This window comes from Epinephelus lanceolatus, chromosome 18 (assembly GCF_041903045.1).
Source record: "Epinephelus lanceolatus isolate andai-2023 chromosome 18, ASM4190304v1, whole genome shotgun sequence".
Classification (NCBI taxonomy): domain Eukaryota; kingdom Metazoa; phylum Chordata; class Actinopteri; order Perciformes; family Serranidae; genus Epinephelus; species Epinephelus lanceolatus.
In genome coordinates, this window is record NC_135751.1 from 25,923,015 (window position 1) to 25,950,031 (window position 27,017).

Below are 27,017 nucleotides of genomic sequence, written 5' to 3' on the forward strand. Positions count from 1 at the left end.
TTTGAGGGGAGGGAGGAGGGGTGCAGAAGGCACGGCACATAGTGCGAACCAAAGTAAGAAATAAACCAAGTAAACCAAGGAGAGTAATGAGGATGTGCAATAGCTGGGGAATATGTGCAATATAGGTAAGGTAGTGTGAAACACCGCAACTGCAGTGCATCTTAGAGACACCTACACCTCACTACAATGCTTTTTTACTCATTGCTTGTTGTAAAATGTAGGGAGTGATCATATTATATGATAAATCTAATATGTGTGGTTAATATGTTCTATAAATTGTCTAACTGAAGACTTGTGATACAGTCTTAGAAATTAAGGTACAAACTAGAACCATATAGGATTCTCCAGCTTGTTCCTAAAGCTGAACCCTTTCTGGTTCCTGGTAGTACCTTCTATAAAGGTTCCACCTTAAATCCTTTCAAAGGGTTCTACGTAGAACCTAACATGAGGGGTAATAACCAGAACCATCTGTGAAAGGTTTAACGCAGAACCTCCTGTGATGTGTTTTGCAGAGAATCCTTCAATGGCGTAGTGGTTTCGCCTTGAATCCTATGTGGGGGTTAAAGCTAGAATCTATCCACCTTTTAAAGGGTCCTAGCAAGAACTCAGAGGGTTCTTCCGAGAACCCCTTTATATTCCAATGGTTTTATCAAGAACCTACCCAGGAGATACTACTAAAACCCTTTTATATTAACTAATCATGGTTTTAGTTTACCAGGTTACTCTGGGGCCCATAGAGACAGAGTGCAACGCGTCATAATCTGAATGCCACACCCCCAAAGGGGAAACGAGGCCTGCTTTCCCCTTCGCTTCTTCACTCTTTGCTGTCATTCTGCCTCCGCAGCCACGCCTTCAAGTCTCCACGACTGAATTGCTAGCTAGCTAGCTAGCTAAAATTATCAGCTATAGCTAGCTGATAATTAGCTAATAATAAGATGGCAAAGGATTATTTTAGCACGCTATGCCTACCAGAGAGGCAGCGGTATATTGATAAGCTTAATATTGCCGGTCTATCTCAGTGTCCCTTCTCCTTACCTTGCTCATCCTGGAAAAAACATGATGTGGAGATTCTTTTTTGAGAAGATGAGCATTTCGGCATGCTCAGCCGTCAGCCTGCTCCTACTACCGGCAGACGTTGTTCTTTTGAGACATGCCTCTACATGCTGGTAGATGGATCGAAGTGCTAGAGCGGACCGCTGGAATGGACACAGTGTTTGCTGCACACATAGGCATACCGAGTGTCAGGATTCCACAATTTCTTCCCTGTTGAAGCCTCACGTTTTATTGCCTGTATCCACTTTTGTCTTCTACGAGGTTCCGTATTTTTTTTTTTTTTGCTCGGCAGCTGATAAAAGCTAACCTCTGGGTTTTTATTGGCCGTGCAGCCCACCACACAGCAACTTTCGGCATTTGGACTTAGGGAATACTCAACAGGCTGGAAACGGAGGGGGAAAGTGTGAGGGGAAAGCGGGCCTCGTTTCCCCTTTGGGGGCGTGGCTTTCAGATTATGACGCGTTGCGCTCTGTCTCTATGGGCTTCTGGAGGCTTCAAAACAGCTGGGGCTCATGTGGTCCGGTGCCAGCCAAAACACACGACAATCACATTCTACGACAGCCTTAACTCTTTCAGTGGTGCAGTGGCTCTCAACTTTACTAGTCAGCCCACTGACCAATTTACATAGTGTTTGTTCAATACTGGAATGAAGTCAAGTATTGTATGGCATGTAATTATGGTAAAGATATCTACTTTAGCAAAACACAAGTCAAATTAATTGATTTACGGAATTCCAGATACATCTACTTTAAAAGCATTTGAAACATGGGCAAATATTTGAAAATGTATGGATGAGGATTATTTAACACCCATGCTTTCAACAATCCTTGAAGAACATCTTCCAAAAAGGTTGTTTTTTTTAAGAGTAAGAGCTCATAACCATCGAAGAACCTTTTCTTCAAACACAGGTTCTTCAGAGGTAATTGGTTCTGGGTAGTGCCTCAGCCCTTCAGGAAGAACCCTTTTGGAACCCTCATTTCTAATAGTGTATTCAGCTGTAACATGGTTGGTCGTATCATAGTCTGAGTGGGCGGAAGTTCGCTGCATAGATCAGCCTCTCAGTGGGCGGAACGAGCCACCCGCTGAAGTCCCGCCCTACCACCTCCGGTTGTGTAGCAGTTTTCAACCGTTTTCAACACGTCCTTTACTAACTTTTGCGGTGTTTGATCTTGCGGGGATGTAGCCATTTTTCTGCCATGGTTCGCGTCCTGTAGGCGATATTTTTGTGGGCGTGTTACACCAAAACCTGTTTCCCCCCAGGAATATTTTTGCAAGCGCACCGTTGCTGTTCACCGCCCAGAACGATTGTGATTGGTTGAAAGAAATACAAGCAGCCAGGGCGTTTTTTTCTCCAATCTAAAAGTGAGAGTCGGCCCAGCCAGACCTTTCTTTTCTTGAGAAAGGTCTGGTGAGCGAGACTAGTCGTATCATAAATGCACATAGGTTTGTCCTCTTACTGAACTTTGTTGTTTGAAATAATGTGAAATCTACACTAAGAAAGAACTTGTTTCAGTTTTGAGGCTGCAGACAATCTTCATCATGCCTATTAAGTGATGCTTTTTTTTTTTTCTCAAAACAGTAAGCTCATCTTTTTCCTTTTGGCATTTCCCAAACTCTCGAGATGTAGGTTCATTGCATGTGTCAGACCAGTCTTATTTCTGGTGTTTCAGAGGCTGCGGGGTTGGGCTTATTAGCATTCCTACTATGTTATGTTGACACTCACTGGCAGCACTATTAGGGCTCTTCTGGGTAAAGTCAAGACTGAGCAGTTCAAAAAGAGGGAGGTCAATAGAGAGGTCGCGCCATTGCAGCAGCCCCTATGCACACACAGAGAGGAAAACAGAAGCATTTCAACATGTTTGTGAAACTTTTCTACACTTTGTTAAAGTGTCTAGGCACTTCACACGTTTTATACTGAGTCTCGGTATCTATGCAGCATCTCTTTACTCAGATGTACCTATCAATATACTCCATTGATGTATTGGAGTTGAAGGACTGTGACTCAGAATCTCTCTCTGGTTTTCTTTGCCATTCGTGTATTCATCAGAGAATGATCCAGCCAGGCTCATTGATAAGACATTTGTCCATGTATGAGTAGAAGCAAAATATTGGTGGCTTTTCTGATAAGTTATCTTCACTGATACATTAAAGAAACACACACATTTCTGTGTACCAATATAGACACTATGCTCTCACTTTTGGAGCGACATAATAACTACAGGACATTAGTTAAAGTAGAAACTAGGCTTGGGTGGTATCTAATTTTAAATACCTTCATACCTCCCTGAAATTTCACTGGGGTGTACAGTATATAATGGTATTAGTGTGCAGCGCTAGCATATATCTTTACAGCAATGTTCTTTATTAAATAGAGGAATACAACCATACACCATTTGAGTTCAAGTTTCTCTCTTTCACCAAATTGCAGCTAGCTTCATTGCCTCGTAACTCACGGTAAAACACACTTTATTCAAACTCGACAGAAAGTAAATAAAACTCATCAAAACCTTCTTGGTTAGTCTTATTGGTTGTTTAGTTAGTTAATCCACTGTTCCAACAATTACCATCTCTGGTTTGGTTGAAATATACCTGTAATTCACTGAGTTAGATGTAAATATACCCTGTCTCTCCCTTTGCTGTTGCTCTCTGTCTGTTTACAGTCACATAACGTTATCCCCACCACTACCAGCGGCCTGTTCCACCAGTGGAGCCCTGAGACTGACCTCTGGTGGCGCCTGTTGTACACTGCATACAATGAATTTAATGGAAAAAGGAGTGCCTGTATTTTTGGCAGTGTTGAAAATCATCCTGTCAGTATACTGTTATACTTTGATACTACCCAAGCCTAGTACAAACAGACAACTTTGATTTAGCATCTCCATGCGGTACTACTGTTGGCGCCGCTGTCACAAAGACAACTGGATTGCTTTCCGTTTTCCTCAGAGACTAGCATATACCACATACATTTCATTTGTCCCACTGTCCGCCATTGCTGCTACTGGGGATAGTAATTTCAAAACACGTACTCTTAGGTAACTGGGGATACCTACTGGGGGGAAACTCACTATCCTCATCCTGTTTTGGTTGCGCTGTGGTTGACAGACTTCCTGTGTGCCATAAATCAAGCCTTTATTTTCCTGGGAGATCGTACCCAGTGGCTGACAGAATTACAAAGTAAAAGCGAGGCTTATAGTTAACCATTCTAAACACCTAGGGTGACATTATTCTATAGTCATTAAATTGTACAATCAGCATTTATTTTATAATGATAAGTTAATGCATAAAACTTGTCTGTTTCAACATCACTTACCTAAATTCACTGTACATCTCTGTATCCATTTCTTTCCAGACGATTTCAGATTTGGAAGCCCAGCTGTCGAGTCTACGTGAGGAACTCCAAGGAGCCCATGCACAGCACAAGCAACAGTTGGCTGAGATGACATTACTCCGGGAGGAAGAAAAACAAAAGGCGTTCATGGACAAAGAGGCATCCCTGGACCGGCTCCGCTCTGACATGGAGCGCATCCGTAGCGACCTTGAAGAAAGCCACCAGCAGGAGAAGGACGCTGCTCAAGATAAGGTGGGTGAAGGGTAGGTGGTAAAGATGGGTGGAGAGTATGGTCAGTTTCCAATAGGATGCTGTCTGCGTGAATCACATTACATCACTCTATTGTTAGTGTGGATGAATCCCTGTGTAATCAGGTTGCATAAAAAGTCACACCATCATTTCTTCTCAATCAGAAACTTGGATAAAAAAGAGTGGAGAGCACTCATGTCTGAAATAGCCAACAAATGCTGAGTCAGGGAGGAAAATATGAGCTAAGGCAGGGGGTTGTGTTACGTCCTGCGTACAGGAGAAGCTGTTGGTAGAAGCATGGTTGACTTTGAGCCCATGGTTGCTTCTAGTAGTTACATTGTTTTAGCAATCAATTTTTTTATCTTTTGTATGTACCTCCCACTATCTCTGTATGTCTGCCTCTGTGTATGTTTACTCTCCCCTACATGTTAGTCAGGGGGCATGTGAACAATGTTACCAAGCAATTATTTTTCATCAGTGCTGACAGTGAGAACAGGTCGTGTTTGTGTGTGTCTGTGTGTGGGACTGGTACCAGTTGTATAGCACTTTTATGAAAAGCCTTTTACAACTTGTCTGTCATGTCAATTCAGTTGTACAGATCAGTACAACTCAAAGCAATACTTCATGTGCAAAATGACCAGTCATATATAAATTGTGTGTTACATTGCATTAGTGAAGAAAACTTTGATGGTTTTTTTTTTCCACGTCACCAAAGTGAACGGAGAATCCAAAAAAAGGCGAAAAATATTCATGAACTGAAGTCATAGGTGATCAAGTTTCACAAAGTATATCAAAACATCTGTTTCCATACACTCACACAACTTATGCAGTATAATCTGTGTCTTATTTATCTAGTCGTATGCTTAGCACTTCCCAAACACATGCATTTTCTTGCTGATTGCACTGACATGTTTCAAATCTCAAGATTTTAGCGAAAATGCACATTTGAGAAGTACTGAGCATATGAGTGGATAAATAAGACTTGGATTGTACTTCAGGAGCTGTGTGAGAGTTTGTAAAAAAATGTATTTTAATATAGTTTCACTTTTGTTAAATATGGTCCCCATTTACTTTAAAACAAGAAGAAGGTCCGCCTTTTTTGGATTTTCCGTTCACTGTGGCAGTATGAGAGAAAAACAGTTATCTTGACAAATTCAAGGTAACAAACCATTAAGGGGGGGTAGTATCCTTTGAATGTGTGCACATCCAACCCGAGGTTAAACCTCTCAGATGCCCCCATAGAGCCTCAGTTTTTGAGATACTCAATTGAAAATACAACATAAAGCCAAGCCTATTACTACTACAGTATTTTAATGATTCCTAGATCCTTAAACAGGAAGTTGAGTAATTAAGTAGTACTTTTAGCATCTGCATTTAATGTACTACATATTTGTAGAATTTAAATTCTTCGTTTGACCCTCTTGCCATCACCGTTAGACCATTTTGACATGTACACTCTAGTTAGGGGATCAGTCACAGAGGGGGAACCACAGCATTTCAGTTTAGCCATTATCCAGCTTTGCTTTTTTGCTATCTTAGTGAACCAGGAAGTACTTAAATTAGAACTTCTGAGGTTCCCCCTCTCTTTCTTTCTCTATTTCTGCCTCATATTCTCTCCTCTAGCCACTACAGAAACTGGACTCACGGCTGGGAAATCACCCATAATCTTGTGCTGGTCTAGCAGGAAGCTGACCTAAGGTGGCGTTGATCAGAACCTAATCCCTCGGCAGGTCCCATCAAAGAGAGCATTTTTCATTAGACACCATCCCACGCCAGCTGCGTAGCATTAGCCCCGGAATGCAGGGACCTCCAAAGCACCCAGCCGGCCATTTTGGCTCCATATGGCACCCAGAACCATGGGTACTAAAGGGAGAGATCCGAGGAAAAAGAGTGTGCTTATTACAGGGTAATCCTTATTTGAAGAAATCACGCTATTTCCTATCAGTCCATTTTTTTCCCTTTTGGATATGTGAAAGCTGTTTTGCAGCTCAAAGTTATTTTATCTTTTTGGCTCACTTTAATTCCTCTCTCTCCCCTCTGTTTTTTTGTTCACGGGGTAAAAAAATGACCCACAGTTGTTGGGGTATCTGGAGTGGATTCAAAGCAGCGATGCTGAATGTTAAACTCAGGCTGATAACACTAAAAGCAATGTGCTAGTTTCACTTTTTATGAAAGAGATTAATGATTTCTCCGTCCTTTTTTGTTAGCTGAAAGTGCATGTCTAAAAAAAAAAACCTCACCAAAGGTTGAAAGTCTTACTTTTCCCCTCTTTTTCTACTTTCTAATCTGTCTCCAAGTTTGACTTCGGAGTGGGCAGGGAAAAGTTTCACTACTTCGTTGCACCCTGTTTTTTCTTTTCACGTGGGATTGAAGTCAGTCAGCTCTCAGATCCATATTGACTCATTCGCCCTGTTTTGTAAGCTGAAAATTTCTCATTCTTTTGATGCAGACAGAAATGCTGTCCTCTGCAGTCCACCATCCTCTTGGAAGCAGAGCCTGGGCAGGCCAGCTTTCCTCCCCTTTTTTTTTTGAACACATCTCCCAGATCCTGGAAAAAAGGCCAGAGAAATCCATTAAATCCATGAATGGATTCCCATCAAAGACGCATGCGTTTAAGGGAGAGACAGAGGGGGAGAGAGGGATACAGGGGGATGGGGGGTGTTTTGGGAGTAGACAGTTGAAGCTGTTGGAATGAAATAATGAGAAACAGAATATCAGAGGAGATAAGATCAGACGTTCAGATAGTTCCATACATTTGAGCTGCGCCAAAAAGAAAGGAGGAGAGAAGGAAAAGTGGTGGAGGTAGGCTGAGTAGAAGGTGTGGGGTTTTTTAGTCTGGTTGCCATTGAAGTTTATCTTTGTGAGTGTGTGTATATGTGTGTGTGTGTGTGTGGGTGAGGCTGAATGCACACAACCCCAGACCTCCCAATCTCCGTTCTCCACTGAGGGGCCTGTGAAGCTGCCTCTGTGCCTGATAAAGTCGCCTCATCTCTGGGCTACAGTGAGCACGAATCCTGCCTCTCACTCACACCACCTCCTTATCTGACTTTCTTTTTCTCCTCTGCCGTCCATCTCTCCCTGTCTTTCCCCACCCCCTCCCCCCTGCATTCAAGTTGTGGCAAAGCACAGAACATTAGGACTTTTATAAAGAGTTACCAGAAATCAGGGCAGGGCTTTGAGCAAGTGTGGGAATATTGTTAACTTACCACACGTACACACACACACACACACACACACACACACACTCCTCTGTGCGATCCTAGCATAGAAAACACAGGTCATATTTGCAATTAGTGCTTAATAGGCAGCACTTATATGAGCTTAAAGTTTGGTTAGTGGAGAAAAAGGTCTTTGTGTGTGACCTCCTCACCTCACGCAGCTGTATCGCACTCACTCCCTGCTTGTCAATAGTAGAGATCTGAGATACTGTGAGACAAAAGATCTGAAGGCCTCAGGTTTGATAGGGAGTGAATAACGTCTGGAACCTTGAATTCATATTTTTTCTCTGTCTGGAGAGCACGGCTTTTTGAACTGCTGCAGGAGATTAGATGTGCAAATTTTGCCTGATATGTTTGTGTGGACGCAGGTGTTTGTGTATCAGAGTGTTTGAGTGTAATAGAGAGAGCACACACTTGTATGTACGTTGCACTTGTACTGCATACAGACCCGCACATATAACCAGTTAGTTCTGCAACCTGACCCAAGCCATCGACACAAGATCCATGGCTCAAAGCAAAACCGCATATATTACAACAACCATGCACTGTTCAAACAATCCAGCAAGTTTAATGTTTCCTGATATCAAACAGGATTGTTGATTAGTTTCACTCTATTTCCATCTTCAGTCTGACATTGCATCCACTCTGCACGATATCTGTGGGGGAGGGGGATTCGATTTTCCCTAACCAATCACTAGAGATTAGCGTATCTGCCTGAGTGGGTCTACAGTATTAGCACTCCAGCGTGCACCTGTGGTGCGCCGAGTAGGTGGAGTCACATCATCTGAGAATAGTCATAGCCAGCAGATATGCCATATCTGCCGCTAAATTGCAGTGGTGAGAGCAGCGTGTATGTCACCACAGCCACATGGCCCAAACATACACAAACAAGTCAAGGGAGATTGATAAGACAGAGAACTGATGATGTCATTCAGGCTTAAATAAAATCAGATTGTGAAGATCACTGACCATGCAGACAATTATTTGTCAACTAAGCTACCATGGCTTTTGCCCTGTAGGTTGACATTGTAGTTTTGTCAGATGACAATTACATGGTTGCTGCTGCTGGCTGACAGATTATACACAGTTTATACAGCTTTCCCCGCCCTTGCCATTACGTGTTAAGTGGAAGACTGGCACACTAAGTCCACACTGATGTGTAGCCATGCTAACATGACTGTTTTGCTGGGCTTTTAAGAGTGGAGTAAAGCTAAGTGAAAAACTACACTGGTGAGCGAAATTGAGAAGACGTCAATTTGGAACAGCCTTGATAGCAGCATCTGTCTTGTCTATGGCGCTCAGTATTGTTGTTAGTACCCTTCATAGGTTCAGGTGCAACACTTGACAGCAGTTTGACAACAGCGTGACAACAGCATTAGTCCCACCTGTGGCACTTATTGTCTAGTGGAGTCCTACTATGGTGCTCGTTGGGTGTTTTTTATTTTAACTAAGAAACCGCTGTTTCAGTCACGATGCCAGACAAATCAGTCAGCTAGAAGTGAAGTTTAAAGTGATGATTTTGGGGCATTTCATAAATCCAACAGCTGTGATCCAACCTGCAAGTGCTTTGTTTATAACAGAACCGAACCTGTAAATAAAATTAAGACAAATGCCACCTGCGAGTCAACCTTTTGGTGGGTCACCAGCTGGGTATCCGCAGCCCGATGCAGGACTCTGACTGCGTAAACTGCCATTTTGTTATGGCTTTTAATGGCAGGTGTTAATGTCATTAAACATGTGCCTAAACAGTGTGTATTTACAAAACACACATAATGACAGAGCTTTCTGATTAGTCTTCTGACAAGTTGTGGAAAAGGAAAATGTGTATGTGTGTGTATTTGTGGTCTTTCCGTGTGCGTGTGTGTGTGTACATGCATGCCTGCCTACTTTCACTTCAGATCTAAGGCATGGGGCATTTCATCAAACACTAACCAAGTGTGACAAAACCACCTGGAGGCAAACATCAGCCAATGAGAAAGCAGCTTTTTGGCATGCAGTAGCCAATCCCTGCTCCCTGTGTCACAGCACCAGTGTCTCCCTGGCCATGTCCCATGTGACTCTCTTGACATGAAAGGCACGACAGTTCTCACTCTTCCTCTGACGCACACACACACAGGTTGAGAAAGCTAAGTGATGAAGGCCTCTGTCTTGCAATTAGTCTCTTCCCCCCCCCCCCCCCACAGGTGATTCTTCTTGCTTCCAAGAGGCCGTCTGTATAAATCCAACAATGTGAGAGGTTATTTCTCTAAAAGTTAGGTTGGTTCACAGAGTGTGTGAATCAGTATAGAAGTCGGTATAAGTCCCCTAGCTTGAGCTGGAGCTTTCTTTTTTGTTCCTCCACTGACTATGAGAAGACACTGCAGTTATAAAGGGTTTTTTTGACACTTAGAGATACTGAAGGTGCTGATGTTCGTTGGTATTGTTGGCTGCAGCCTCTACCAAATAAAGATCTAATGTACTTGGTTCCTATATTTTTATTACTTCAAATTGACTATTTGCTTGCCAGTACTGATTGAATGTTTCAATAAGATCAGCTTTCTGGCCTTCTGTGGATTTAATATCTTTTATCCAGATTTTCTTTTTGCATCTTGACTCAGTAGTAGTGGATAATATGTACTAAGTGATCATTTGTGAGCAGATTTTATTTCAGCACTCCGATTTCATCTCTAAGAAACTGTGACAGTCGTTAAAAGAGAAAATAAAAACTTGTTTGTGATCAGTAATAAAGCTGGAGAAGAGGATGGCAGTGGCAGTTTGATGCCTCAGCTCAGGCACAGACTCTCATTTAAGTTGTTTGGCAGAAGAAAATCATCTGTATATAACTTTTGTTTGTTGTGCCATACACAAAGCTGACTAGGCAATCTTTTCATGTGGCCAGAGATGCATCTGCTTTCACACAGTTTTCCATGTGTGGACACATGACCATCCTTACATGTGGTTTGACTGATTGGATCTTAATGTGTTCCTGTTGCATTCACATCCATATTTAGAGCGGTGCATTTGTGAACAGACCACCCAAGATGGTTTTGGTGCCAAACATGTACACAGCTGATTTCCCTAAGTTTCACTGCACAAAGTGCCGCTCTTATTTGCTTTTTTCTGTGGATCAGTTTGTGTGAATGTGTGCTCTTAAAGGAATACTTCACCCACAAAATGACCATTTGGATATCAATTACTCACCCCATGTTACATTGAATTCTTTAAAAAAAAATACTATCTACAGTGAACGAAGAATCCAAAAACTAGGACATTTCTTAATGAATTGAAGCCATAGGGGTCCATGTTTAAAGCTGCCTCACATTGGCAGAAACTGTCACTACATTCACACTGCACTTAATGAGACGGATAATCCATCAAGGAAAATTCTATGTATTCCTTTCTTCCCTCATAGCCTTTCTAATGTCATTAAATGCACTTGAACAAAAACAACCAAGCAGAGCAGAGAAGTCTCTAATGCAGCTGTCTATCATGTCAATCGCTGCTCGTGAAACTGTCAAACAAGGCAGCGCTGATCAAATATGATCAAATATATCTGTAAAATGAGAAAGTTTGCTCCTGCCACCATGTTGGAAACAGTCTAGTGGAAACAACACACCACCCATCGGCCTGAGCAAAACTTTCTCATTTGACAGCTAAACAGTACACTAAAATATGTTTCTGAAAACATTTGAGGCAGCACAGAATCTTGGTTCATATTTAAACAGTGCTACCTTGTTTGACAGTTTTACTGCTGTTTACGAACAGTGATTGACATTGAAAGCTGTGTGAGGGACTCATCAGCTGTGATCGGTTGCTTTTGGTGAGTCGCGGTTCATTCCAGCAACTGCCACTAGAGGCAGTAGGGACAGTAGGAGGGACATAACATCATTTTTTTAACAGATTATCTGTCTCACATGCTTCTTTTCATAATATAGTGACAGTTCCAGCAAATATGACAAAAAGTTATTTTTATAAAAGTTACCAACTGTAGCTTTAATAACAGCAAAACTGTATCAAACATCTGTTTGCAAAACTCTCACACAACTCCTGCAGTATAACCTAATTATCATTTATTCAGTCATACTTGGTACTTCCCAAACGGGCAGCCGTTTCTGGCAGGGAACTGAAATAAAAGTGAAACTTAATCGTGCTCTCTTCAAAGCTAGACCACATTGATAAAAATAGTCATTTTTTAAAACCAGTCAACAACATCAGTCATGTGTCTGTCATTGTCGATCTCTTCCTGTGCTGTGTGTTTGTTTTTAACAGTCCTCATTGACACAAGGAAAATATGGACAAGCAGTGATGAGACGTTGTCAGTAAAGCTGTTGTAAACAAATTAGATCTTGAACTTGTGTGTCCTCGTAAAACTACAGAGAAGTCCTGACATTAACCTCAGAATGCAGGAAGTTAAATCAGGGAGATCTGATGCTTAATACAGTGTTCTAGTGCGCCTGTTAACATTTCATAAAACATCGATATCAGTTCATTCACACTAGCTTTGATCCTTTGTGCTTTCTGCATCAGTGGGCGTACCGTTCTCTCTCTCAGCCAGAAGATGGTGGTACGAGGTTGTTGTCGTTGTTGTTGTCATAGCCACGTCTTCTCCCTTGCCCACTGTCACTGCTGACTTATTAGGTTGGTCCTCTGCCATTTGGAGATACACCAAATCACATTATTCAGTCAGTCATGGATTAGACAAGGAGGAGAGAAACATAGGCTGAGGGATGATCAAAGAGGGCCCGCATTCACCTCACACTAACAGACTAAATGGGAGACAAAGAGATGGGGGAGGCAGAGCGAAGGATCTGATTTTAAGCGAGAAAGCGGTTAAATTCAGGATGTTTAGTGTAAGGCATTCAGATTATTGGATCTACGTGTCTGCTGTTGGTATATGTTTACATCATAGCTGCTTCACTCACATTAAAGTGTTTGTGTATGAACATATGTTGTGTGTTTGTGTGCGCGTACGCATGCCCAGACCTATCTGAGCTCCTCGTTTCCTCAGTGCACCATCAGGCCCGGCGGCGGAGAATGAGAGAGAGAGTGAGTGAGTGAGTGAGTGAGTCACCCAGCAGATGAAAGAGTCAAAGTAAAGGCTCTGCCGTCCCAAAAAAACATCACACAGCTCCCTTGCTCACTTTTTGAAGTCATCCAAGAGGAGGGAGGGAAGCGACACACTTTCTCAATCGCATTAAAACATGGCGTCAGGCAGCTCCCATCTTGTTGCACGCTATAGATTACACTTTGGTTTGAAGTGGAGTTTTAAGTGGGACACCATGATATTGGGCTGTGTTTTTTGGGTTAAGTTCCTAATTCAACTCGGAGTCATCTTACATCTGAACATCAGGCAGACTTATTGATCAAAGCAGGGACGGAGGCATAAATAGATAGGAAGCGAGGTCTACCTAGGCAGAAAGACAGAATTTCATCACAGTTCCATCAAAGTTCAATGACCAATTGAAAGAACTTAACACCTCCTTTAGCAGTGTTGTTGCCGTCATAGTTTAACAGTCATCTTAATGGCCCAGTGTGGAGGATTTGGGGGCATCTATTGAAGTGGTATACAATATTTATATCAATGAAAATAAGAAGTATGGTGTTTTTGTTACCTTAGAATGAGCTGTTTATATCTACATACAGAGCAGGTCCTTTTCCACAGAGTCTGCCATGTTGTTCTACAGCAGCCCAGAACAGACAAACCGAACACTGACCTTAGATTGGGCCAGTTGTGTTTTCACGTTGACCACTGTCAATCTCCTACATGCTGCAACCTCACCACTAGATGCCACTTATTTCTACACACTGGACCTTTAAGTTACCTTTGCCTATACATGAGTTGAAGTGCAAACAGGCAACTTTTGCCCACCCAGCTTTTACAAGCGGTATCATTGTTGGCACTGCTGTTGCGAAGACAACCAGATTGCTTTTGGTTTCCTCAGAGCGTAGTAAGTATGACAGTTTCCACATTTACTTCGGTTGTTCCATCAACCACTGTTTACTTTACTGGTGAGAGTAACTATTTGCATAGTTTCTGGATGCATTTGCACCACCAATAAGAATGCTTAAGTGACATAAGCCAGCCTGTGGTTGGTATAGTCATCACTTCTGCGTGACTTACAGCTCAGTATATCCTGGACTTCGCTGTCGGTCCATTTGTTTGTGTTTTCATGCTTTTGTTTTGTAAGGAGCTGTTGTTTTGTGTTGTCTGTTGTTCACATGGCTAACAGGCTTTTGGAAATGGGGGTTGCCGGTGTTGAACTGGCTCGTGTGTTCGACCACCATTCACCTTGATCACTCGGGGTTCCTCTTGTGCTTAGAGAGTACGTACTCTGAAATAGTTCTAAAAACTATGGTCATTCCTAGTTCTTTCGGTGCGGACACAACCAAAAAATGGATTCCTCCTCCAGTCCGAAAATGCCTGTGATACTCTTAGGTAGCTGGGGATAGCTTACTTCGTTTTCCCAAAAAATCATACATGGCAGACAGAATTGCACAGTGAAAGCAAGGCTTATAGGACAACAGTTTGAATGTTGATGGTGTCATCATTCTATAGCTATTACATTCTGCAATTATCATCTACTTTAAAATGATAAGTTAAAGAAAAACTCTATTTCCGCACAAATCTGTTCATAGAAAGTATGAATGAGACTCTTCTTCTGTGGTTTTAAAGTCAGTTCTCCTGCTTATTTTAAAGCAATCTGTGACTCTACAAGGGACTTCATCCATTAAGCTTTTTTTCCTGACCCTATGGTGTGGGTTAGATGTTTGCCCACTCCCACTGATGGTAATGGATGTAACTGGTTTTCTGATACCAAGAACTGGCTGGTTGAGTGTGTAATCACTGAACATTCCGTATGTTGTGTTTCTGTGTTGTTTGATGTATGTTTATCTGTGTACGCCTGCCTGCCTGTGTGTGTGTGTGCCTGTGATGCATTATTTCTGTACTGCGTGTGATGCAGCACTGACAGTGAGCAGCAGGGATTAAGAGAATCACTACTGACAGGCAGCGATGGCAAACTGTGAAATGGAAATAAAGTCTCTTGTCATTACAGCACCAACTCTCTATCTCACACACACATAGATACACAGGCGAGCACAGCAAGACACCAATGATTACAGACAAACGAGCAAATAACATCTCCCAGCTCTCCCTCGCTGGCAGATTGAACTCAAATTGTTATGAGAGACATGCGTGGTGAACAGAGGATCGTTTTGAATGCTTACAAATACTGCTGCCACTAAAAGTAAAGGCTTCATGGAGCAAAGCTTCTCTTTGAAATCATATTTTTTTGTTTTGAGGAATGAACCCAACAAATCAGCTCCCCAGTGTGCAGTATACAGCATGTTGTGTGCAGGGTGACACTACCAACAACCATTAAAAGTGTTTTGTGACTGTTTAAAACCAGCCCAGCCCTTTACCTAATCTCCTGTCAATCGGCTGTCACATTGTGTCCCTTCTATGTGTGGAGTGACATCACCCTTGCGTCAGTTTTTTTTTTTTTAATCTCCTGTCAGAGTTCAGCTCTAGGACGACGCTGAAAACCATAATTGCTCTTTAGCAATGTGCGATGATTGGAAACATATCGAAGAAAAATGCCATATGGAGGCAATATCCTGTCCAGGACTATAGACTGCACTGAACAGATTCTGAAATACTGGAAACAGGCACACTGACTTTAACACACACACACACACACACACACAGAAGTTATCATGTGTTGGCAGGATTACTCTATTGAGAAATGTTTACTTTGGTTTTTTCCTCCTTTAGCAACAATACAGCGGCCTATTCCAAACAATGAGACTGCACACCTTGAGCAAATTTCACTTCCAAACAGCCACAGATCAAAATCCTGATGTGTGTTTGGCCTTCATGTGTCCTGTTTGTCCATTGTCTGTGTTTGAATAAGTGTGGCTTGTGTGCATATCTTTACATGCGTGTGTGTGTTTGAGAAAGAGAGAGAGAGAGAAAGTTGTCACCCGTTTTTTCGCCTCTGCCGTCAGTCCTTTTTTTAGTGTGCACGTGTCTGTGTGTGTCTGTGTGTGTGTGTGTGTGTGTGTCTGTGTGTATTTGGCCTGGTTCCCACTGCAGATTATTAATTAAGTTCTGGTAAGCGGTGCATGCCTTGCCTTCAGATCCACTTCCACTCTCTTTAACACACACACACACACATGCACACACACACACACACAAGTGCCAGCACACATGCACAAACACACACACACACTTCAAAGCAGCCGCACTCCACACAGCTAGGATTAAGAGGCGATTGAAGAGCCTGATACAGCCTCAAAGTGCCTTCAGCACAAAAATGCCTTTGGCAGGGCACAGGTAGTCTCTTTGAAAGTGCTTACACACACTCTCTCTCACACACACACATATGGCTGGGCTTTTAATTTAGCTCTGATTTTTCCCTTTGTATTTGTCGCAGTCCTGTTGGGCTATTTTCCCTTGCATGTACCATCCGTATCTTCATCTATTTCCAGCCATTTTCATTGTGTGTTTAGATGTTCAAGGCTGTTTAATGTATGATGTTGTATAATGTTTCCTGCTAAATTCCCCCGAGTGACTGTAGGTAAAAGGAATAGGCTAGTAGCAAGCTCTTTATGTTTTTATGAAACATCTGAGCCTGTTTGCGTGTCAATATGGCCATATGTTTCCATGAATACACTCACATGTCATATACAGTACACAGGGACACACACCCACCTCATTACCTCACAGTCAATTGCAAAGGAGATGCTGATATATAACATTTTTACTTCTGGGACACTTTTAAGTGTCATCATTTTTTTTAAAAAAATCATATTTTGGTGTTTGTGATGATGCTCTTCTAACAAATGCAGCCCGCTTGAGAGTTTGGTTTAAAAAAAAATCTGACACTAACTACCACAGTGTCGCTTCAGCTAAGCTGTAGTCAAGACAGAGCAGTCCGGCAGCATTAAAGGGAGGCAACAAATGTGTCAGCTGTAAAGAAAAACATCGAAGGACTCCGTTTGCGCCCCTTCTCCCACACACAGCTCTTTCTCTCGCCTTTTCTACACCCTTCTTTGTCTCCCCCTCTCTCATCAGCTGCTACAGGGCCCCTAGGGACGAGCGGGCTGCCACTCAAAGAGTCCTGGCGCAGGAAGACAGGCCGGTATCCTTGGTGATGGCTCTGTGTTTCCGTGGTGACAGGTGTGTCCGCTCCGCGCGGGGTGGCGGTGTTTGTCAGGAAGTGTTTGGATGGGGTGCAGAGTCCAAATGCAGCTCAGGTGTTGATGGCTCGCGATGGGTGCGTTCAGTGAAGCTGTGTGTTTTCATGAGTTATCTGTCTGTCAGTGGCTGTCAGGACAAGAGAGCCAAGCGTGTGTGTGTGTGTGGGGTGTGTGTCTCGTGGGGTTGTGTATGTATGTTGTTGTATATAAATCTGGTACATTTCTCAAGAATTTTCTAGATAAATTTCCCTGCACAGCTGCTGTTTTTATCGATATTTTTATATTTCCTTCATTTGTTGAAAAGGAAGTTTTCCAGAATTAAAAACAATAGGTGTGTTATACTTTGTTGCTTATCACTGGCTTACCATTGGCTCTGCAAGATGCTTACTGGGGTATAGAGAGCATGTTTTCAAAGTTTAGGTTGATCCGCATTCCTTAAAAAGACTTGCCCGCCTTTCAGATAATGACCTATATCCCCCATTAATTCAAGCCTTAGTCTCACTACAGTACTTGTATAGACCTTGTCACCATGCGTACAGGCAGCCATTGACATCCCTATCGAATTCCAGCACTTAACACCTAATTATCTCACTCCACTGTTCAGCCTCTCATTGAAACTCTGGCATCACAACACAGCTAGCTGAACGGAGGCAGATCTTGTATTAGGCACTCGCAGTCTTTGCTTCCAGCTGGCTAGTTTCCCACAGAGAAACAACCGAAAACAAAGAGACGAGCGCCGCTCAATAAACTCCTAACAACAATCTCCATTCACTCCTATTCTGTCTCCACTGTGTTGTGTCTCCCAGCTTCTCCCGATCATCTCTCTTTTTTTCCTCCCTATAGCTAATTGGCAGCAACGTTTTAATTCCCCCCTCCCTGCCCCCCTTCTTGTTAAGTGATGAATTGTTGGCAGGGGATCAAAGGGGAGTGGTGCCCACTGTGCGCCATGCCCGTCACTACCTGCTGGCACACATGAGCGTTGGGACTGGCGCTGTGCCAAGGGGCCACAGGCCTGCGCCGCAGGGACACACTGCCAAGAGGCAGAGGTCAACATGAGTGTGTATGTGTGTGTGAGAGCAAGGGTAGGTTGGGAGGGTAGGAGTGTGTGCACTTCCTAACAGAAGATTGAATTTCACAACTCTCTCTCTTTGTGTCTCTCTATCCGTCTGTCTGCATATCTCTTTCTCACACTCCCCTCTCCCTTCTTGTTGCAGACCAACAGCAGGTTGAAGCAGATTGAGAAGGAGTACAGTCAGAAGCTCGCCAAGTCTGCCCAGGTAATCAGTTTTCTCTTCTCCCCGTCTTTTTTCCCCTCTTTCAGTTTATTTTCCTCTTTTCCCACTGAACCGCTTGAAAGATTGGACAAACGTACTGATGGGAGAGGTGAGGAAGCACATATGAAAACACACACGCTCTTGAACACACCATGACCTTTACCCTTAAGCAGATATGAACAAACCCACAAGCACAGACACACACACGACCTATCTAGTGTGAGGTTTGTGCAGAGCTCAGGCAAATAAATCTACACATAAAACAGAAGATTGCATTGCATAAAGAATATCTAAAGCTCTACTGTCTGGCTTTTTTTATTTACTGTTCCTGTTCCATCTTTCATCTCTGTCTTCAGAGGTGTTAGAGGTGAAAGGCTCTCCTTTGCAGCTCAAACAGAACTGTGTGAAGGCAGACAGGTTATCAGGTCTTATACCTGATATGTTGGATGTTTTGATAATATATGTTTGCCCTTAAAGCTGCTCTCATCAATATTATTCGATGACAGTGAATCAGATACCTATGCATAATGTGGAAGGGGTCGCTCGTAGTGCGCTAGAAGCATTGTAAATATTACATGTACATGCGTCAGGTGGCTAGACACACAACTCTAAATGAATGTTGCTCAGTGTCTCCTGAATGTGCTGATAGGTAACTGTTTGCTAACATTAAAGAAGCTGTATATGACATTCAGAACACCTATTTGCTATGTAAAGATATGATGGAGGAATGGTGTCCTGACCAGAAGTCACACTCCCTCTGTGAGTGTTGTAATCCGAGCTTCTTTATTATTTTAGTAGACAGTCCGGCTGCGTGCGCATGTTAGTCCCTGTGTCTGTATCCCACTGGCAAGCTAGTTGCCGCCACTCTGCGCTGCGCTAATAAAGTGGTTACTGCTGATAACGGCATTCCAACCCAGGGAATCGTCGCAGAAGTGTAGCGCAGTCTCTGGTTCACCTACATTGCCACCGTTAGCTCAGTCAACACTGGTGCTTGTTGTTCCCGTGTTAGCACCATCAGCTGCTAGCTGCCTATGTCTCTGTGTGATATCACTATGGCCCCAACGTGTACTGTTGTCCCTGTCATGGGAGCTACGGAGTCTTCTGCAGCATCTTAAAGCAGGAGTATAATTGACCTTAAATAATCACTTAAAGTCCCTAATTATATTTCACACACATAGGGTGCTTTCATGCCGTTTAGTCTACTTTTATCGAACCCAGATGGTCCGGTTTGTTTGTGGTGGTGTGAAAGCTCACTCAGACTCCACTGCAGACGAAACAAACTCTGGTCCGCCTATAAAAGTAGGTCTCTAGTAGAATTTGGTTCACTTGGGTGAGAACACAATCCCACCCATGTATAGGTAGTGAATCAAAAAACTTACTGATATCTTACTATGACCATACCACACTTGTCATCTGTATAACTACAACACATCATAATCCCTCTCATCATCTCTCTTTTCCTTGAGTACCATCTCACTCATCTCATTAGAGGACTGAAATGCTCGACAACTGGCTCTCTTGTCATTTGCTCATATGGTTCGTCTTCTTCTAGAGTATTTGATTGATAAAACCGCCAAAGCAAATTTGGGTTACCTCCATTATTTCGGAGACCAGGATTAATTCACTCTGATATTCTGTCCAATAGACAAGCAGCGTTTTGACTCTACCGAACTAAAGGTGTAAAAGCGTCCTCACACTCTCCCCTGCCTCCAGTGCCCTTTCACTGCATACCTGTTTTTCCTCCTCATGTCATTGCATCGTCTGTCCACACCTCCAGTCAAGGGCCATATGTTTAACATTACTGCTTGTCTCCTCACTTTGAGCCCATTTGAAACTGAGTTAATTCTTCTTTCCAACCAGGAATATGACTTCCCAGGACATGCTCTGTCATTCAGCAACATGTCTCCGAAAGTTCAGTCAGCTTTTTCCTCACCAGTTTAAAAGATCCCAAACACCCTAAGTAGTGTTTACATTACAAAAGAAAAGAGTTTTCTCCTTGATTATGTAGCAGGGTAAAATATCACAATCATTTGGCCGTAATTGCACCTCGTTACCCAAAGAGGAGATTCAAAGGTGGGTGGGGGGGGGGTGGGTGTTTTTCTTTCTTTCTTCTCCTCTTTAAATCCCCCCTTTTTGGGTTGGCTGGCAAAGGCACAGAGTTGAAAGCGGGGTTGACAAGCAGATGTTGTGAGAAAACGGTAGCTTATTAGGTTACACAATGCTTGACTTCAAAAGAAGTCGGATGCTGTGCGAAAGTTCAGCCATGTTTGCCCGCTTTGGCGGTGCGGTACGCCGCCGCAGACAAAGCAACAAGTGATTAATCCTCTGTTTTGGGGACACAAAGCTGGCACAGGCTCAACAAACAACACTCTCTCTGACATTAAAGAAAAGTCTCTGTGCGCAGAATTCAACACCGTTGTTGAAGTGTGTTGTTATACAGAGGGTTATGCTGAAGGTGTGGGTTTGTGTGTAAACATAATAATATGCGTGATTAATGCAGGCTATTTGTCGTGGGCTCGGGCGGCTTTGTTTTAAAAGGTAAAGGTGGAACAGGAGGGGGATTTGTTGCCTACCCCTTGGGGCAACTCAGTCAAATGTAAACAAGAGGCCTTTGAACCTCAAAGGCTAACCCCAGTTGTTAACCCCTCAGTGTCTGACAGGGGGCATCGCTCTTGAGCTCAACTGCATGGCTAATAACCCAATTAAAAACATACCACGCCATACATTATCCTGAGGGGACTGGAGAAACAGCAAGTAAGAATATATTTTTACGTGCATGTACACACACATTCCTTCCTCTTGCACGTTACGTCCTTGCTTTTGTCTCTTTTTCTCATTCATACACACACGCACATGCACAGACTCTCCTAATTAGTGTCTCTCCAATCCAGTCCTGTGTGTTAAGCGTCTAGCTGTGAGTGGTCCTCCTGGGTGACCTGTGAACTGAGCAGGGCTGTGCTCTCTTCCCCTACTTAATGATCAGGCTATAGTGGGTGGTAGCTGTGGTACTGGGAAGAGATCATTACTTTATCCCTGACCGTCTCACCGTGGGAGTAGGTAGGAGGTGGAGGGAATTTGCCATGGGAGGCACAGTGCATGAAAAGTACCATGTTTTGGAAGACAGAGGTTGAAGTTCACAACATATGCAAATATACCGTACTGAGTTCAGCACAGTGCCGGTTGTTAAGTTCCACAAACAGTGTTCACATGTGACCTCTTATGCAGATAGGATCTGGTACAGTGTTCACCCTACTCTGCAGCTTGCATCAGCTCCACACATTCTTTCACTGTTAATAGGGCTTTGTTTTGATTTTACTGCACGTGAATTTACTGTTGTGGTTCACTCTCACTGGTGTCATTTCCAGATGTAGCAGGAGATACATCACCTGCCCAACACTTAACAGCAGGCAAAGATAACAAACTAGCTGATGAACATAATGGAGCATTTAGCAGCTAAAGAGCTAAGATATATTCTGCAGGAGTTATAAGAGACCAAAACAAAGCTGAATATTGGACTACATGAATTCTGCAGTTGCTCCAACTTTACAAACTCGGGATTTGTTAGTGTTGTGTTTGCAGCATGTTGCACAGCTCCCAAATGACAAAAAAAACAACAGTTAATGCAGGTTTAAAGCTGCAGTTGGTAACTTTAATGAAAATAATTTTTTTTGTCATATTTGCTGAAACTGTCACTACATACACAAGGTATTATGAGACAGACAGTCTGTGAAAAAATGTCATGTCCCTCCTCCACCTATTGCCTTTAATGCCATTTGCCAGAATCTACAATAGCACGCCAAAAACAACCAACTGGAGCTGTTATCAACTAAGTTTTGTTACCTGGCCGCCATGTTGGAGGCAATCAAGCAAAGCACCACCGCCCACCAGCTGGACCAACTTTCTCATTTTACAGCTAAACAGTACACTAAAATATGTGTCTGAAAACATTTGAGGTGAGGAAGAGGCAATGCAGTAATTGATTCTTGATTCATACTTGATCAGCACGGCCTACTTTGACAGTTTGATTGACATGATTGACAGCTGCATGAGGGACTCCTCGGCTTTGATTGATTATTTTCGTTTACGTGCGGCAAGACCATAAGAAGAAATCCAAGAGGGCAGAGGAACATGATGTTTTACATAGCCTATCTGTCTCATCTGCTACTGTGTGGATATAGTGCCAGTTTCAGCAAATATGACAAAAAGTTATCTTTATAAGTTACCAAATATGGTAAAAGTGTTGTTACTGACATAAGCTATAAAGTCACCCATCACTGGGACCATACAATAATTTACCTGGTTTGTGATTGGCCATAAGTCATTTTCAGCTGCAGCTATTATATCAACTAATCTGTGAATTAATTTCTTGAATAATCAATGAGAAAATAGTGAAAAAAAATACTTCAAAATGTTGTAGTAGTTGTCTACTTAAATAATTTATTTGGTGAATTATCATTTCAGCTTAAATGTTTAGGTAAAGACACTTAAATACCATGCATAATGTGCATGCCTTTGCAGAAAATAGCTGTTTGTGTCTGTAGATGATGAGCATTTTTCTGTCACTCACCATTTTGTTCTCACCTCACTATCTAAATCACTTAACAAATCAAAGTAGTCCAGTCAATCTATCTCAGAAATGGGCCCAACCTAGGAGAATATGCAGTAGTAATGTTTCATAGTTTCTATCAGTCACTGGTCAAAGGCAAAGTTTCAACTTGTTACAATTACATGGTGTGGATGAAATGATGTTGATAATGGAGGGTCTATGTACACCTATCCAAGTTTGGGGGTCAATCTTTTCAATAAAACACTTCTTTTTAAGAGAAAAAAAAGAAAAAAAGCTCTGCCACTGAGCCACCGACGCCCCAGCACCTTTACTCTTATTGTCATCATCTTATTTTTCTTCATTCACTTAAAACTATTTTTTGAAATTAAAAAAATATATGTACAAAAGCAATATGAAATGCTGTGCTTTATGGTGATGTCTTAGAAAAAGACCTCCTGTAGATGGGATGGGATAGGAAACACATACACTGCAATAGTGGAAACTTCTGTTTGTAACGGTCGAAAGCATCATGGGAAATCGGTGGTGATCATGTTTTATGGGCCCAGGTCAGAATTTACACTATGTGGTACCACGCAAGGTGGCAAATTCGAGTATGGTATCATGAAAAAGTCTTTATCTCTGGATGATATTTCAACATAGTAACCCCTCCCAAGTGGCAGCTTAGTAACAGAATTTTCAATGGCACCAATAGATAAACCAAAGAATGAAAAAGCCAAGGCATGTTTAAAGTTTGGTCTCATTAAAGGTCTCAGTCTGAGTGCTGGTGTGCATCATAGTTTTAATGGACAAACAAATTTGTATGTGCAGAAAACTAAATGATAATATGCTTTATAACCTAATTTTACTGTATTTTTCTGACTTTGGATTAAATACATCCCAAGAACACCCAAAAAACATGTAGACATAAATCACATTAACATATCACATTCAGAAGCAGAAATATCGATTCTTTGTGTAATGCTGTGACACAATGGCCCCAAATTTCGAGCCCTGAATTTACTTTGATCCACTAAGCATTTAATGGTATACTTTAAATATGTTATTTGGATGTCCCAAGTGAAAAAACTTAAATGATTACTATTGCTATTTTCCCAGGGTCAAACCACAGATTGACTGGACTAAAGCGATTCAGAGATCTGGAACCAGGCCTCACTATTTCAGTATCAGCCACCGCTTTTTCACACTCAAGTTTTTTTATCTACCACTGCGAATTATCCCCTTGTCTAGGGTGGCTATCTTTTATGGCCTTAGTTATTCACCTTTCTGTTTACAAACAGGTGAATAAACACCCAACCTGCTCTATTCTCTCCCCCTTTTTTTCTACCTCTGGTTCATGAGGAGGTAAGCCTGCCTTTAGCCCTGAACAGAGAAGCTTGCAGGCGGGGGAAATAGACAAGTCTCACCAGACCAATTACTGACTTAAAAAGGCCTGGCTGGCTATCAGACAGAAAAAGGTGCTGTGGTGTGTATATACAGTATATACAGGAATAACAAGACAGACAGCTGAGTTCACTAGTTTAGAGTGCCGCCACCGCCTGAGGCTAAAGACCGGCAGATGCAGGGAATCCATATTGTAAAATAATTATTACGCCCACAAATGATGTTCCCATAATAATGTGTCATTTGTTGCTTTTATGTGGCTTCCCCGCTGACAAAATAAGCCTAATCTCCCTCTCATCTCTCTCCCTCTCTCTCTCTCTCTCTCTCTCTCCCTCCCTCTCTCCATATGTGGTCGACCCGCACCACTCTAACTCCCATACTCCCACACAGTGTGCAGATTCCAGCAGGGCTAGTCCTCCAGAGTTTGAACACGGTAAACAATTATCTGTCTAGCCCAAAGCTAGCAGCAGCACTGCCCCCCCTCCTCCTCCTCCCTACCACCACCTCTGTCTCTCTCTTTCTGTCTCCCCCCCTCTCTCCTTCCTCTCCCTCTCTCTTTTACTCTCTCATCTTTCCTCTGCCTTTCCCTGACAGTGGCTTAAATAGAATGTTAATTTTGACTGGAGGATTTCAAAGCCGAGGCAGTTCCTTTTCATCTTGGTGTGCACCGCAAGTTCACCAACACAAAGTCACTCCGCTCTTCAAAAAGGAAGTTGTTTTTTCCTTCCTGTCTCTTTTTTTTTTACATCCCTCTTCTCTTTCTCTCTCTACTTTCTCTGTGTCTTCTGTCTCGTCTCAAAAAAGACACAAGACATGAGACTCTGGGAAAAAGCAGCGTTTCAAGGTGATAGTTATTGCCATCCAAAAATCCATGACGAATGTAAAACGCATTTTCCATGTGATGAGGGTTACGTTGCGAGACCAGTGACATGAAGCAAGTCGGCATTACGTTTAGTGAACATGTTTTGCATTTAGCATCTGGTAACAGGATTTCTCTGCACTTTGATTGTTTTACTGCGGCGCTTGTCTAAAAAATAAACACAGAAAAATAACTTATAAGTTATCAATGCACTGGAAAAACTGTCCAAAGAGCAGCGTATGCCAGTATGTCAACACTGTGTTGTCAGTTGTCCATTCACTGATTTCTGATTCCTGTCAAACCTAGAATTCAAGTCAAACCTTCACATTTTCCCCGTCTCTCTTCTTCTCACCTGTAGCTAATTGCAGAACTACAGACGTCTCTGTGTGACTCAAAGGAGGAGGCAGTTCGTCTGCAGCAGGCAATGGAGAAGCAGTTGGAGGAGTCCGGTGTTCGATGGGATGAGGAGAGGAGGACAATAACTCACCATGCCGATCAGGCCAACAGGGTCAGTATTGGGAACTTAGGAGACAACCTGCTTAGTCACACTTAAAAATAGCATCTTTGCTTTATCAAAGTATGACACAGCATATTATGACAGAGGCTTTATACCTGAAATAAAGACCATCCCCGAGGACAGTGGAAGGAATAATTAAGCTTTTAGGATCAACACAGCGACAGTGTGCCCAGCTGCATTGTCGCAGAGTCACCATTGAAGTGTTGTTCAAGCACTTAACATACTAAACATACTTACGTCGCCATGGGCTTGTGTGTCTGCTACCTGCCACAAAGCACCTGGACTGAACATCATTTAAGTTTGTAGTTTGACATAATATATCCATGAATATGATCAGTGTCTAAGCCCCATTTTATCGTCATATTTTGCCGCCCCATTGCATCCTTGTATACACAATCTGAGTATTACTTTACTCTTTTTACTTAAGCACATGTATGTGTATACACTATCAACTTTAACGCGGGGGATTACAATCTCTACAGCTGGTACATCTGCACCAGCTTTAGTCAGTCTTCAAGGTGCCAGTTTCTCTTATCTTCATATCTCCTTAATCTCCAAGGACTCTTATATACTTCCTTTCCTGTGTCAGTGGTCTTTATAGTGTTCATCTGCACAGACAGACCTTTAGACTTTGGGAACGGGAGCGGGGGGGGCGTCAGTAAACTACATCCTCAAAAAAGCCTTGTCTGGATTTGACTTTTATGGAGTAGACACGGGTTGCTTTTCTTTTGTTACACCACGGTCACACTTGTATGCATGCGCTCTGTCATTTTTATGGCTAGCTGCAAACTCCATAGTGTCTTAAAGTGGCTCTGTGTGCTCTGTGTCTGGCTGAACCTTATAAATCTGTCTGCTGCACCCCACTTCTTTAGTCTGAGCCTCTCTATATCATTACTGTCATTCTCTTTCACAGTTTAACTTCTTTTTTTTTTTTTAGAATTAACCTTTTTATTTCTCATTCATATTTATTTCTTTAAACCTGTCCTGATTAAAGTTCACATGTAGACAAAAATTAATTGATAAAATGTAGAGATAGGGATGAAAAAATCTTTGATCTGCCACTATTTAATAAATCAGACATTATAAGTAAAAGTGGTCAGTTAGATGCCATACGGAGCTTATGGAAGCTGAAGTAAGCTATAAAACACTGTTGTCCTGACCGTGATTATCTCAGGCACAGTGCAACACTTTTTTAAGTGTAGATAAAACATTATTTTATCCATTCCTTTCCCTGATCTTCATCCTCCTCTGTGCAGATTCCTCTTCTGGACTCACAGGATCTTTTATTCTGCCTCTTGCCCTAGCAACCAGACGGGCACACAGTGGCAGTTGATTGGGTGTGGCGCACTAAATAAAGAGTTGTTGTGTCTGGGATTGGGACATGTTTCCAAA

General features: G+C 42.4%; 1 protein-coding gene across 4 annotated transcripts in view; it reads left to right on the forward strand.

Annotated features, from left to right (window-relative positions):
• cep112 (centrosomal protein 112) overlaps positions 1–27,017 on the forward strand; it is a 136,930-nt gene that overhangs the window by 79,073 nt on the left and 30,840 nt on the right. For all 4 annotated transcript variants that reach the window (XM_033644786.2, XM_033644789.2, XM_033644787.2 and 1 more), the window contains 3 exons: positions 4,403–4,633; positions 18,243–18,305; positions 25,467–25,616. In XM_033644786.2, the coding sequence (XP_033500677.2) occupies positions 4,403–4,633; positions 18,243–18,305; positions 25,467–25,616 (444 nt within the window). The remainder of the gene's footprint in view (positions 1–4,402; positions 4,634–18,242; positions 18,306–25,466; positions 25,617–27,017) is intronic.